The sequence below is a fragment of the Microcebus murinus genome, chromosome 10 (genome assembly GCF_040939455.1).
Source record: "Microcebus murinus isolate Inina chromosome 10, M.murinus_Inina_mat1.0, whole genome shotgun sequence".
Lineage (NCBI taxonomy): Eukaryota > Metazoa > Chordata > Mammalia > Primates > Cheirogaleidae > Microcebus > Microcebus murinus.
The window spans coordinates 17,590,580-17,605,558 of record NC_134113.1 but is presented as its reverse complement, the minus strand read 5'-3'; the positions used below and the strand labels follow the sequence as shown (position 1 = coordinate 17,605,558).

At 33.9% G+C, this 14,979-nt stretch overlaps 1 protein-coding gene across 1 annotated transcript in view; it reads left to right on the top strand.

Moving 5' to 3' along the window:
- Positions 1 to 3,846, top strand: part of HCFC2 (host cell factor C2) — a 35,491-nt gene extending 31,645 nt beyond the window's left edge. The window contains exon 15 of the mRNA XM_012772717.2: positions 529 to 3,846. Coding sequence (XP_012628171.1) covers positions 529 to 843 — 315 coding nt within the window. The 3' untranslated portion in view covers positions 844 to 3,846. The remainder of the gene's footprint in view (positions 1 to 528) is intronic.
- The last annotated feature ends 11,133 nt before the right edge of the window (positions 3,847 to 14,979 follow it).

The window sequence follows — 14,979 nt, the reverse complement described above, 5'->3', positions numbered from 1 at the left end:
CTTGTTAGCATCTAATAAAATGAGATGTCTAAAAGGAATGGATTAAAAGCTTAAAAATTTTTTTTGCTAATCACTTATGATATTTTTGAGTAACAAATTTTAAACAGAATTACGGCATCCAAATCACAGAAAGGCAGGGAAATCTGGTATGCTTGTTTATTTGTTCTTGTTATGGAACTAGAAAGTTTGTGCTGGAGAATTTTAATAGAATTCATAAAATTGGATTGTATTTTATCCTAAGATCTTGCCCCTCCTTAGAGAAGAAAAGATTTGCTTTTAGGGAGGAAAAGTCCCCTTTTTGGGATATTATAGGCAGACATGTAAGCCTAGTTGTGTTTTTGAAAACTGAGCATGAATTATAGATCCAATTAAGGTGAGTTTTAAAAAATCAGCAATAAAAGATCTAACATCTAATGTAGTTACTTTAGTGAAAATGAGCATTTTGTGTTCTAAAGATAGATTCAACATAATAAGCGATAAAAGAGAAAACTTAAGAATCTTTCTCTGTTTTTTATCCCCCTCTTGAAGAATGTTGAGGGTATCCATCTTTCCTGGGAACCTCCAACTTCACCTTCTGGAAATATTTTGGAATATTCAGCCTACTTGGCTATCCGCACAGCACAGATACAAGATAATCCAAGTCAACTTGTGTTTATGAGGATTTATTGTGGTCTTAAAACATCATGTATAGTAACTGCTGGGCAACTTGCAAATGCACATATTGATTATACATCCAGGCCTGCTATTGTGTTCAGGATATCAGCAAAGAATGAAAAGGGATATGGACCGGCTACACAAGTTCGATGGCTTCAAGGTAACAATAAGAAAGCATCTTTAAATTGAATTGTTTTTTTACTGAAGCTATTGTAATGATGATTATTTATTAGTAACTGGTTATGAAGATTTGTCATTTAAAGGAGTATTCTCTGACTGTATTTCTAGCAGTTATGAATTTGAGTTTGTAAGTTGTTCTTAAAATGTATTTGCTCAATTCTAGATCCAAATAAAAATAGAAAAGAAGCAAAGACTCTGAAAATTAGTACATTGGCTCTTCCTTACAGGTATAGCTCTTTTATAAAGAAAAGTAGTAAAATTAAGATAAAAACTAGAAAGCTTTATTACCCCAATATCTTTTATAAAGCCTATGTAAACCAGTCATCCTAGAGTTATTGAGATGATTCTAGTAACTGGCTGTTGTACACTATGCTGTCATATAAAGTAAATATTCTCTACATTGTAAATTCCCTATCTTTGAGTATTCCTTATATCTTTATTCTATATGAGCAATGGTCTTCTAACAACTATCTTCTATTGGATAATATTTGTGATACTAATTTTAGTAGCCATTTGACTGTTCTGTTTGTTTACAGTTAGCACAAAGCTTAAGAAATTAAAAAAGAAAGAGACAAATTTAGAAACTCTGCTTTTGAAGTTTTTATTATTTTCCCAGAATCATGATAAAATACAAAAAAATAATGAGTTTTCTTGATTCTTATCAGGATGATATATTTGAATACATTTTTGGCCAAAGGCACTTAAACTTATTTGGCTCTCTTTTTCTTCACTGACAGATGAAGGAGTTATAATAGTTTACCTTTAAAGTCCCTTTCACCACTAAAATTTTGTATTTTCATTAGAAGTGAAGTATATCCCTGAACATTTTAATCTGTCCTAATGGCTCTAACTTTGCTTTTGCTAAAAGTAAAATCTTCATAATTTAAAATTCAAAATTAAAGTATATGTCCTCCTATTGCAGAAAGAAATAAGCACCTTAACAGGACACAAATTTTGAAATAGTGTTTTAAACATTTGTAAGATTTTTGTAAATGCTCTAAATGTTTTATTTTTGCATTGTTTTTACCTCAAAATTGTATAAACTTTTTTACAATGGAAATGTAAGCATTAGACAGCTAACTCAGGTTCCATTACAACCTTAAAGATACAGATAGGCATTATGAACACTCTGCTACAGGTAACTTGTTTTGAACCTTTTAGGAATTTCATGGTTCCACTGCCTATTCAAATCTGGAACGAAAATACAGAGCAATAATTGCAGAGAAGATATTTCAAACTAAGAGCTGCATACTGCAGGGGCACAAGTCTATCTTTTTTTATACCACATAACCTTATGCCAGTTTAGGTTGACTGAGTAGCTATGTCCTCAAATTTCCTGTATAGTACCCCCAGCAAAGATGGATTTAATTCTGCAGAATTGATATATATGTGTGTTCCAGTTACTAATTTAAAGTGTATAGAATATTTTAATATATAAATTTTGTAAAGAACTGGGATTTTTATACTACAGTATTTGTAATTAATGTGTCTCACTAATTTTCTCTTGAAGAAAATATGCAAACTGTTAGACACATAATGAGTGGTTTCTGAACTCTAAAGATAAAATAAATGCACTACTATGGTGTTGTTAGAATACCTTTTTTGTGGCTGTATGAATCTTTAATCTTTAAATGTGTACTTTACAATGTTTACAAGGAGCTTCTCTGGTTTGTTATCCCAGTAACGCCCTTGGTGAGAGCTTCATTCTGCATTTGTTTAACTCATATGCTTTGCTTTTGGCATATGCTTGCTTTTTGCACTAGTAGAATTTTAACTTACCTCATTGTTATGTTTGTAATCATTTGTCTAGCTTCTGTAACGTGTCTCATATAGGCTAAACAAATACTTAACCAAAGTTAAAATACATGGTAAGCAATTTTGCACATATTAAATGCTAGGGTTTGTTGTGTATATGTGTGTGCTTAGTCATAAAAAGAATAAGAATGGAAAGTTTTAGTAGGTATATGTTTCAAACCCAGTTATTTTAATGATCCATTTGCTTTAACAGAAAAAGTCTGGCTTTTAACCCCTTCTCTGTATTAATTAACAGTTTGCATCTTAAAGCACTTCTCTTAATGACAAAGAATTCGTAAATTTTAAGCAAAGGATAGAATATTTGAATGTGCACATCTATACCTATTTTAGTATTTGATTTAGTTTACTTTGCTTAAATGCCTCTATTGTTCTAGACCAGAAGTGAATATGAATCTGTGGCTCTAACATAATGACTTTTTAGAGTGAAGGACAGTCTTTCTGTACCAAGGAATTTGTTGAAATAATAAATGTAAAAGTAAAAAACATTGAGAATTAGCCCAGATTCTGATTTTTGGGCCATTTGTACCTTAAGCACCAGTCATATTATCTCCCTGATAAGGGACTGGTGACTGAAAAATGCCATTAAGAAATCTTTGTGGCTTTGACGTTAATAGTTAATATGAGATCTTAAAGTTGTGTGTTCATGAATAGAATGGATTGGGGTAAATAATAAGGGAAGTGCATTTAGCTTCTTATGATTTGCACATTTTCTAAGTGGCCATCCCTTTCTGTAGCAGTGAGCTATATCATGCAGCTATATCATGGGAGGACTTACAATGAGTTAAATTACTTTTTTTACTCTTCCCAGTTGGATAAGCAGTTCAGATGTAACAAGCCTTTGTGCCACAGTCCTCTTCCTGTGCTCTGCAATTTTGGTTCACATAAATAGTAAAAGTATTTTTGATGTTGCATGCTCTTAGAATTATGTTTTCTAAATATTGTATTGACTTCATTTTAGTTTAGTAAACTTTTTTGGCAATTTAATTAGAAATGGAATATATATAAACTCAATTCTATCTGCATTTTTTAAAAAAAATTGAAATAATCTGATTGCATGTATGAGGCACCCTTGCCCCATTACCCAGATACATAAATATAATCATCTATAGGAAGGTGAAACTGTTCATCCATTATTTCAAAAACTTATAGCCTAGCAAAGATTCATTCTGATTAGAGATATGGTCTACTATAACTAAAGATATTTTTATTTTAAAAAATTACAGCACTTGTAACATAAAAATCATTTGTAACATTGGATATGAAGAGATTATTAGTATTTAAAATTATTGTAGTCATCTGATCATAAATGAAGTAGATTGCAAAATAGACTTGGTCTTTGACCATTTAAGGTGTAACTGTTGTGTTTTCCAAGACTGATTTTAGGCAGTTTTATGTATCGTGTACCAATGATATGTAAAATAAAGCACCTTTTCTACTATAAACAATTATACAGGTGTTATTTATTTTGAATTATGTGAAAGAAGTGTTAGTGGTGGCAGAGTAAATTTGTAGAAATGTTGATTTTATTCATCTGAAATAACTTAGGCAGTCTTTGAAAACGGATTGTGTTTATAAACTTGTTTTTAAGATGGTGGATTGTGGTTGGGAGTCATTTTCTCCTAGAAATGTAAACCGTATCTAACTTTTATTGTACCTGAACTAATATGCTTCAACATAAAAAGGCAAATGGCTCCAAGAAATAGACTAAACTTGTTGCCACATTTACTTTTAAATATTTTTCTTCATGCTTTCACTCTTTTTAATTCACAGCACCAGGCTTCTGACCTGCTACTCCATTGAAATGGCTCTAGCAAAGGTCAAGGATAACCCCCCATTTCCCAAATCCAATGAACCTTTTCATTGTACTCAATCTCGTCACATGAAACTTTATCTGCTCCCTGGGCACTTCCACATTTCTGCAATGTCTGTGATACCATGCCTTATGTCTTTGTGCACCTCCTCCTGTCTGCAGTCCCCTTTTTCCACTCCCATCTGGCTCTTTTTTTAAGATTCAGGTCAAATGTTGTCAACCTGAAGAGGCCTTTCCTGACATACTCCACTGACAGGCAGATTTGACTGCTTGTTTTTGTGCTCCCACACTGTCCTTTGTTACATCTTCAGTCATAGCAGTCTAAAAACTTAGTGCCCTTATTTGTTAGCATTGTCCCTCTCCCTCTGCTAGGTGGTAGGTCTTCAAGGCAAAGTCTGGGTCTTTATACCCTTCCATATTAGCCAGTTAACTGATACTTAAATGTTTTAACAGTGAGTAAAGAATGTCACCTTTACAACTCTTCATATTCCTACTCCCTACTCTCAAACGGGTCAAAATGGGAGAGAGGCTTTGAAAGGGAAAGAGACTTTTGTGGATTTGGTAAGAAATATAAACTCTTTAGCTTTGTCTTACCCTACCTACTCTGTTACTGTTATACTTAGGTTCCTAAGAGAAGTTCTGGGATAAAAAAGGGATTTAATATAGTGGCATATAGATCTCAAGAGGTCTTTGATTTAAAAAGATCTTAGCATTTGATGAGATTGGTAGGCATTGCTGGATTATTTAACATTGGATGATCAAAATGAGCTAAAAATATGTCAAAAGTTAGTCTGTTATCTGACACTAGAAACAACTTACCTATTTAAGCACAGGGAAGTGCTGGACAACATGGACACCAGGATTGGAACTGAGTTGGATTCTTATTAATACATATCAAGTCAGGTCACTGTTGTTACCTCTGAGCTTACAGGGCAAAAGATTCTTACACTCAGAAAAACAAATGATATTGGGAAACCTCCCTTCTAAGTTTTCCAGTTATAGTTGTGAGTCCCTAGATTTACATATATTTTTGTAACTCCAGAAAAGGTATATTTTGATCATGCCTAGAAAAACATGAACTATAAAATTTTGGGAGAAAAACAAAAAAATTCTGTAAATTGAACACAGACAAGGCTATAAAATCCGAGGATACCAGCCTCCTTGTTCAAAATAGATTTCCATGTCTTAGTATTAGTTTGCTTCTCTCCTGTCCTCTGCAGAACTAATATCAAGAAAATGTCCCTTTGTGGGCCTATTAATCTCAGCAGGGGGTATCTGAAACTGAGTGTGAAGTTCTTTTGTTTTATATATTTGGTATTTTGGATAAATTGAATTGAGCAAGGGCCTGCTACTTAAAGATCATCAAACTCTTAATCTGGTTACTGTTCCTGCCAATACCTCAAATTCAAAAGTCTTGAGAATACAGAGTTATAAAGCCTTTGACCTTGGATCAAGAGAAGGCTAGGAAGTCATAGGGATGAAGCTGTGAAGGCTACGGAAGTATTCCTTATTTACTGATTTCATTTTGCTTGTTGAACCAAGGTCTTTGAAGAGTACCTAGAGATGTCAGGATGTTTACATATAATTCTTGAAAATAAAAATACAGAAAGTAAGAACTGGTGGTATATCAGATATGGAAGTTCTTAAGGGAAGGAATGGCCCCCATCCTACCAACTCCCCTTCATGGTCTCCCAACTACCCAGAAACAAGAAGCCGAAGGATACGTCATTCCTGAGCTTGAGAATTGAGGAAGGCACAAGAAGAGCCCTTTGTGTCTGAGCATATTCAGGTTAAAAGTAAAAGGTAGCAGCTGGTGTTTGTTTTTGAACATAGAATAACCCTGTCCACTAGTAAATCATGGTCCAACAAATGTGCAGCTTCAACCAAGAGGATTATCCATTCCTCTTCCTCCCTGAGAAGACAGAGTGGAAGTTCTCTAAGAAACTTAAGAAGACTTCCCTCCTAATTTCTATTTTCATATTGGGAAAGGAGCAAAAAGCTACAGGTATAATACTTACGCAACATATCAAAGCATAGCATGTAAGTGAGTGGGCAAAGTTCAGAAGATCCAAGGGCTTGATTCAAAAGCATCCTACAGTTGCAGTTTAGCACCCCCTGGTGGCTCTATCCATTCCAGCTTCACTATGGTTAAGATTCTAGGTCTTAACAGCTGCTAGGATTTTAAAAATAGCTACAGCAATACCTGGAACTTTGTGGTGTGTCCCCACCTTTGCGTTAGACCCAGTTGGGAAGATTTGACCCTGAGAATACACTTTCTACTTTCTTGCAACTCCCTAAGCCAAGATTATAACTTTAACCTATACCATTTAGGTATAGGGAATAGAGTGTTTCAAATCTGTTTCATGTTTGAGGATTTTTTAATTTTATACCAAAATTTCCAGCTAATTCCCTGGATCAGGAAAAATTACACCTTAACTGTTTCTTGTCTAACACATTAACTTCAATGTGAGTTTTATTTAACTCATGCTAGTTGTGAGCCAGGGGCCTCGTGAAGCATTATGTAACTCACATGTCTCTTCACTTTGGGAGCTGCAAGAACTATTTTTCAAGTTGTTTGTAATTCATACACACAAAATAATAAAAAGTAAAAATTTTTTCATTAAATTAGAAGGATTGCTTTGTTTTCAAAATTTTTATTCTATTTTCATAAAAAAAAAAAAAAAAACTGTAGCCCCAAGGAAAAACATTTTTTTTTTCTGGTGTGGCGGTCAATGTGTTAAGTCTGCAGAATATTACTGACATTCATGACCTTGGCAAAGACGTGATTACAAATTGCTATGACATTTGTGTGACAAGCAAGGCACCTGTTATTGATCAAATGGAGAAAGTCAGTTGCTGCCAAGCACCTTCCGTATTTTCAGAATACTTACCACATTATTAGGAGGATGTACCAGAGGGAATTTTGTATGTTTGAAAGTCAATATTGAAAGTCAACAGACTTCAGTAAAGAGGTGTTGTCTGTCAGTTTATTTGGGTTTTACATCACCTATCATTTCATTATCTGCTTTATACCAGTAATTATACCCAGAGAACAAAGTGACCAATTAACTAGAGTCATGCCAGTGACTCCTAGCCAACTTGCAAGAGCAATGCTATAATATTCCCATCTTGTTGGATCTTGATCCTCTGGGAATCTAGTTAGTTTCTGTGAGAAATAGACCATACTTGTTTCTTTTTTCATATTATGTACTTCTTCCCCATTATTATTAATATAATTGGCTGATTTGCATAGCACAGCAGTGGCCGAGATATCACATATTCCCTCTTCGTTGATGAAAACATATATTACATAACCTTATATTTTTCTTTTAAAATATTTGTTGTGAAAAATACATATAAAAGTATATAAAGTATATGTATGGTTTGAAAAATAAAATAATCACTCATGTACTCAATCTTCAGTTTAAGGACTAGAACATTCTCAGCAGCCTAGACTCTCCCATTTGTCTTCCTGCCATACACACTACACATGGTAAATGTTCTTCTGGATTTTTTGTTAATAATTCCCACGTTTTTATTTGTGGCTCTACCATCTACGTATGTATCCGTAATAAAATGTTGTATAGATTTACCTGTTTTTGAACTTTTACGTAAAGGGAATCATGCTGTATGTATTCTTCTGTGATCTCTTTTTTCTGATATTGTTTTTGAGATTCTCATCTATGTTATGCATGTAATTGTATTTCATTTTTTCACGGCTGTATAGTATTATGTGACTATTTAACAATTTATCCATTCTATTTATGGAGATTTGGATTGTTTTCAGTTTTTTGCTATTACAAACAATGCTGCTGTGAACGTTCTGTCCAATTCATTGTAAGCACTGTGTGGGCTGGGTTTTGTCTGTTTTGTTCTCTGCCGTATGTCTAGAACAATGCCTGACACCGGATAGATGCTCAATAAATATTTGAGGAATGAATGACTTCTTGTTCCTGTCTCCTGGTGCACTTGGACAACAGTTGCTCTAGGACAGTTGTTCTTAAAGTATGGTCCAGGGACTTTTGGGAGTCCCTGAGACCCTTTCAGGGGATCTGTGAGGACAAAACTATTTTCATAATAATACTGAGACATTATTTGTTTCACTCTCATTTTTTCACAAGTTTAAATATTTTCCAGATATATGCCATCATCACTCTGACAGCTAATCAAGTATGCTTGCATATTTTTGTTTTTAAAATGTCTAAATTTTAATTTCTAATATGGTAAATATTGATAGATATAACCCACACGAACAGCTCTTTGAAGTCCTCAGTAAATTTTAAGGTTATAAAGAAGTTCTGAGACCAAAACTTTGAGAACTGCTGCTCTAGGGAGTGGGTTTTATTTGGTAATGCTGAATTGTTTTCTTAAGTATTTGTACCAATTTACACTCCAACTCATGGTGGCTGAGTATTTCCATGGCTCCACATCTTGGCAAACACTTGAACTTGACTGTCTTTAATATTTGCCAATTTGATGGTTATTATATAGTATCTTATTGTAGGTTTAATTTGCATTTCCCTGATTACTAATGAAGTTGAGTGTGTTTTTCATATATGGGTCTCTCATATTTCCTCTTCTGTGAAATACTTATTCATGTCTTTAGCCCATTTTTCTATTAGGTTGCATGTCTTTTTTTTCATGCACTCACATGATTTCTTTATATATTCTGGATACCAATCCTTTGTGAGCTAAACATGTTGAATATATCTTCTTCCAGTTTGTGTATCGTCTTTGTAATTGTATTGAATCTGTTGATCAACTTCAATGAATCTTTCCAGCCAAAAACATCATGTGTCTCCCTATTAGGTGTTCTTTAATGTCTCTCAATGAACTTTAAAAAATTTCCCCTTAAAGGTCTTTACATCTTATATTAGGTTTCATAAGAATTTTAGATTTTTTAATGCTATGGTAAATTGAATTTTTTAAATTTTAATTTCTATTCTGATTATAGGAATATTGTTGATATGCATTGATTTTAGAGCCAGCAACTACATTGAACTTTTTTTTTTTTAAACAGAGTCTCACTTTGTTGCCCAGGCTAAAGTGCCGTGGCATCAGCCTAGCTCACAGCAACCTCAAACTCATGGGCTCAAGCGATCCTCATGCCTCAGCCTCCCAAGTACCTGGGACTACAGGCATGTGCCACCATGCCCGGCTAATTATATATATATGGTTGCCAGGCTAATTTCTTTTTTTTTTTGTAGAGACAGGGTCTTGCTCTTGCTTAGGCTGGTCTAGAACCCCTGAGCTCAAACTCTCAGCCCGCCTCTGCCTCCTAGAGTGCTAGGATTACAGGCGTGAGCCACCATACCTGGCCTAAACTTTTTAAAGTTCTAACAATGTATCTAGATGTTCTTTGAGTTTTTATCATATCATCTGCAAATAATGGCAATTTTCTGATCCTTATACTTTAAAAAAATTTTTTTCTTATATTTCTGTACTGGGTGGGACCTGTACAGCAATGTTGATGAAAACTGATAGTGAACATCTTTGTCTTAATCTTAATTTAAAGGAAATGTTTTTGTTTTAACATTTCACTGTTCAGAGTTTTTTTCATACATGGCCTTTACCAGTTTAAGGAAGTTCTAAGTTGCTAATAGTTGTATTATGAATAGATGTTGCATTTTATTGAAGACTTTTTCCTGCATCAATTTAAATGACTGTTTTCTCCTTTAACCTATTTTAAAGACAGAGTCTTGCTCTGTTGCCCAGGTTAGAGTGCAGTGGCACAATCATAGTTCACTGTAACCTCCAACTCCTGGGATCAATCCTGGCTTGCCTCTAGAGTCCTGGAAGAGTTTAAGTTTGGAACTAGTCTTTAAAGCCATTTGGTCATTAATGGAAGATTTTAAACTATTTAGTTTCTTTAAGGTTATAGGATCATTAGGATTTTGTTATTCTTGAGTCAGTGTTGTTAAACTTAATACATTTTTCTAGGGGTTTTTCCAGTTAATCTTAATTTTTTTATACAAAGCTGTCCATATTATTCTGGTATTGTTTCCATTTCCACAGGATCTGTAGTTGACCCCTTTATCACTTGCCAGAGAATACAATCTGTAAGATTTCATTTTTCTGAAATAAGACTAGCTTTATGTCCTATCTTGTGGTCAGTTTCATATATGTTCTGTGTATACTGAAAATGAATGTGTATTACCTAAGAGTTGAGTGTAACGTTATGTAAGTCTCCATTAAATCAAACTTGTTAGTTGTGCTATAAAGAGCTTCTCTTTACTGATTTATCCTGTACTTGATTTATTTACTGGTCTCAAGATTTCATTATGATAATAGATTGTTTTCTCAATTTCTTTTTAAGTTGCCAATATTTGCTTTTTTTTTTTTCTTTTGGCTTTATTACTAGATGCATACTGGTAGTATTATTAGTATGTAATATTTTAGAATTATTTTATCTTCCCTGGTGAAATGAACTTTTTATAATTATGTATTGACTATCTCTGTGAATGCTTGTTGCCTTCATCTTTTTTGTTGTTGTTTCTTACTATACCAATAGTTTGGTTAGTCTTTTTCAGGTATATATTAGTTCTTTCTTTGGCCTTTTGTTGAGTTTGCAGGAGACAAACCTAAAAGATAAAGCCAAAGAAAATCTGCCTTTTAAACTGGATCTAGTCTACTTATATTTATTGTGATTATAAATATCATTAGATTTATTTCTAGGTCTTCATCATAAATTATGTGGCCTTTTTTTGGTCTACTCCCCCTTCTTGCCTTCTTTTTTTCATTTTCTTATTTTTTCTTCTCTTTGTTGAGTTTTAATTTTCAATTATATGTTTTTTATTGCAAGTTCTATTTGGCTTATAAATCTCATTTGTTTTCTGTGTAATCTTTTGTTCCTTATTCCATTTCTTTAAACATCATTTTTTTCCCCATGTTAATACCAATGTTGAGTTTTTGTGGATGATTCTATTGTCTGTTATACATTTTGTGTCTCCCTCATGGTGTCATTTTCCCTCGAGTTCATGATATCTTAAACTTGTTTTCCTTGGCAAATCATTTGAAGCATGGCCTGAAATTGAGATCCTTGAGAGAATTTATTTACTCTGCTAGACATCCAGGGGCAACCAACCTGATACCACCTTAAATTATCAGCTGACGGTTCTGTGATTTCAGATGACAAATCTTGAGGAAAGGCCTGTGGTTATGAATGTGAGGTCAGTGGTGATTTATCCCCCTTCATCTGGCACTAAAATTGAGGCAGACAAACTTCCTTGCTTCCTACTTCTCTGTTGTGACCCTATTAAAACTTCAGCCTAGGTAAGCCTTAAGCTCTATGTCCAGGCCACCCTCTACTGCTAGCTCAAGAACTTAAGAGTTCAAAAGAACTCTCGTGGCAAAAGCAGGCTTTGATGCTGGCTTCTCTCACAGGTTTCCTATTTTCACTTCATGTTTTGGAGTTCTGCAAATTCCTTACTTTCATGTCAACTCAGTGATACATTTAAAAAGATATTTTATATTATTTAATTAACTTTCTATTATTTTATGTTATTTCTTATATGTTTTTGGGTTTTTTTTTTAAACTGGGAGTTGTTAGGGTAATTAGGCTGTCTTTACTCTTGGAAATGAAGTCTAGACTAAAATTTTAGTTTGCCCTTTACATGAGTAGGAGACATGGTGCTGTGTGGCCGATGCAGAATTACAAGATGCCTGGTTCTCTCCTTAGTACTGTTTTTCAAGATAGCACTTTGATGGTATGGGGACTACTACTTGCAAGGTTGGAAATGTGCAGAAAGAAACCGTTTTGTAAAGATACATACCTCCTCCAAAGGAATGGCTCTGCCATTTCCTTAAATGGCCCAAACATTACTCCTTTGTGTTCTTTGATTAATGATTGCTTTGGTCTGAAAAAAGAATTTGGATTTGGTTTCCTGTAAACCTAATATTGGGGATTATATACACATGAATGAACCTCCTTGGCATACCTGTCTTGGCTGAAAGGCACTTTGTGTTATGACTTGTCTTTGCCCAGCAACTTTTCAACCAACTACCCAGTGTTCAAGATTCAGAAATTTCTTTCATTCAGAGACGTACTCTGAAATTGAATCCTGGAAAACAGGTGCAAAAGTAAGACATAAACCTATTAATGCTTGCTCTTTGAGGACAATCAGGAAGACCTAAATTATACCTTAAAGAGGCAAAATTTTATGCCACAGTGTCAGAATTTTATAATCTCAGTATATTTTTCTGGAAGATGGAAGAATTACCTGTTAACGTGTAATTTGCACCACAAAACCAATACATGGCCATTAAGTTTCTACAGATAGTGCCAGCACATATTTTACGATTTTATTCCTACTTGACACACTTGTTGGCATTAACTTTGGCAAAGACGTTCTTACAGTACATTGCTTTGCACAGGTATTTCTTTAATATGCAGTGCAAAATGGAACAGTCCCTGGAGGAAGGTGAGGGAAAGCTATAACTGTAATATTAGGCAAGTTTGTATCTTTAAAAGCAATGGCCAGACGCCAGAGAAATGAATCTATCCCAGTGCCATCTGTGACCTGAGACTTGAAGGGATTCTGCCTTATGGTTTACTTAAAACTGGGTATAAAAAGCAGCACAGTCTTGAAAGAAATATCTAAGGGGCTACAGCAACCAGTCTATATAAAGGCTGTAATACACACCTACTCAGTTTTGGGTGATGTTATTCTCTATATTTGGTGATTAGTACAAAGTTTTTACAAATGTTTGGAAATCTTTTCTGATGAAGCTGAGACCTGAAGGATGAGTGGGACTTAGCTAGGCAGAGGGAAGTACATGTGTTTAAGGCCATGCCAGGCAGATGGGGAGAGGCAAAGAACTTGGCATAAGGAGCCAAGATGTGATCAGGGTGCTAGAGCAGACGGAGGGAGCTAAATTTGGTGAAATAAGCAAAGGTAACATTTTCAGTTCTAAAAGAAACTACAAATTAAAACTGAGTATTTTTCAGACAGTATAGTACAGCTACTTGAAAAACAAAGTTAGGTAGTTCCAGTTTTTACTCATAAGCACACTATATGATAAACTTAATATGAACTTAAGGGTAATATATATAAATTATTAAGTTACATAAATTAACATGTAAGTTGCCTAATTCAGGGAGACTGGGGATATGCATTTAAAATCGACTAGTTTTTGGTATAGACATTACCCAATATCACTTATTCGAGTGACTTAAGGTATATTTTACCACACAAAGCAACAAACATCATCTTGTTTTGGATTGAAGATAAAATAACAACTTTGTTAAGAGAAAAAATATTTTTTAAAAATCTTACATTGCAAGATTTCATTCTTGGCAAATGGTAAAAACTATTTTTTTTTCACTTTTCATGCCTAATTGCTATAGCTGTAGAAATCTGTTTAGTTTGGCCCTCATAACTACATTCCATTAGAATTATTAAAGGTAACTGGTTTTCCTTTAGACCACTCAGGCAACCCAGAAAACAAGCAATAAGGCATATTTTTGAAAAAAGGAAAACACTGCATAGATATTACACTGTAGGAAGAAAAGAAATACAAATAGTTTCAGACACCATCTTATCAAAGTATATGACTTTAGGAAGTTAGCATTTTAAAAAATAATCCTCTCTGAACTAAAGTATCTCCATAATAGAGGAAGTAAGGGGACAGATAGATAGAAACTACTAAAGTCCCTTCTTCTACCTAGGATTTAGTACTCACTGAGACCCACTTCTCTCTTAGGTATTCATAAAGCAATATTTATACAATTATAAAAAACATTTTTAGGTTAACATAGGAGCTTGCATACTTAAGATGTTCTAGGGCAGAAAATGTGACATTCAATTAAATGCAACATGGGCCAAGTGAGACACCAACACCAATTCTCACATGCATAATGTGTCCCTGACACATGCAGAATGTCAATTTTCTTTCCCCTCCGAGTATGAAGTCCATATAACCCAAAGGTGATCTGATGTTACTTAGTATAAAGTTTTAGTTAGTACTACTAGCAAATTATTAAGTTTAGAAATTTGTTTTGGTATACACTGATAGAAATTTTAAAATTGTCAAATTCCTTAATCTTTTTACTTAAACATAACCAAATCTTTAAACAAATTTTAGAGAAGGAATCTGGTAACCAAAGACCAAGTGCTTTTATCAGTAATATAGTGGCATACTGCCTGGATCAAGTGGAAGACATTTCACAAAATATACCCATATGTAAGTATCAAAAGCCTTAAAATTTTGCATATCTGGTAAATAGCAATTCTTCTAAGAATTTAAGAAAACAGTCATGGATGTACACAAGATTCAGTGAAGTGTTGTTTATAACTGAAAAGATGTAAATAGTCAAAATGTCCAATAGAAGATTAAATAAATTATGATTCAGTCATACAACAAAACAAACCAATAAGAATGATGCAAAAGACTATGCATGACCTGGGAAAGATGTTCAAAATATATTGTTAAGTGAAAAAAGCAGGTTACAAAACAGTATGCACAATATGAGCCCATTTTTATAAAAATATACATATTTCGCAAAGTAAAAGGACAAATGA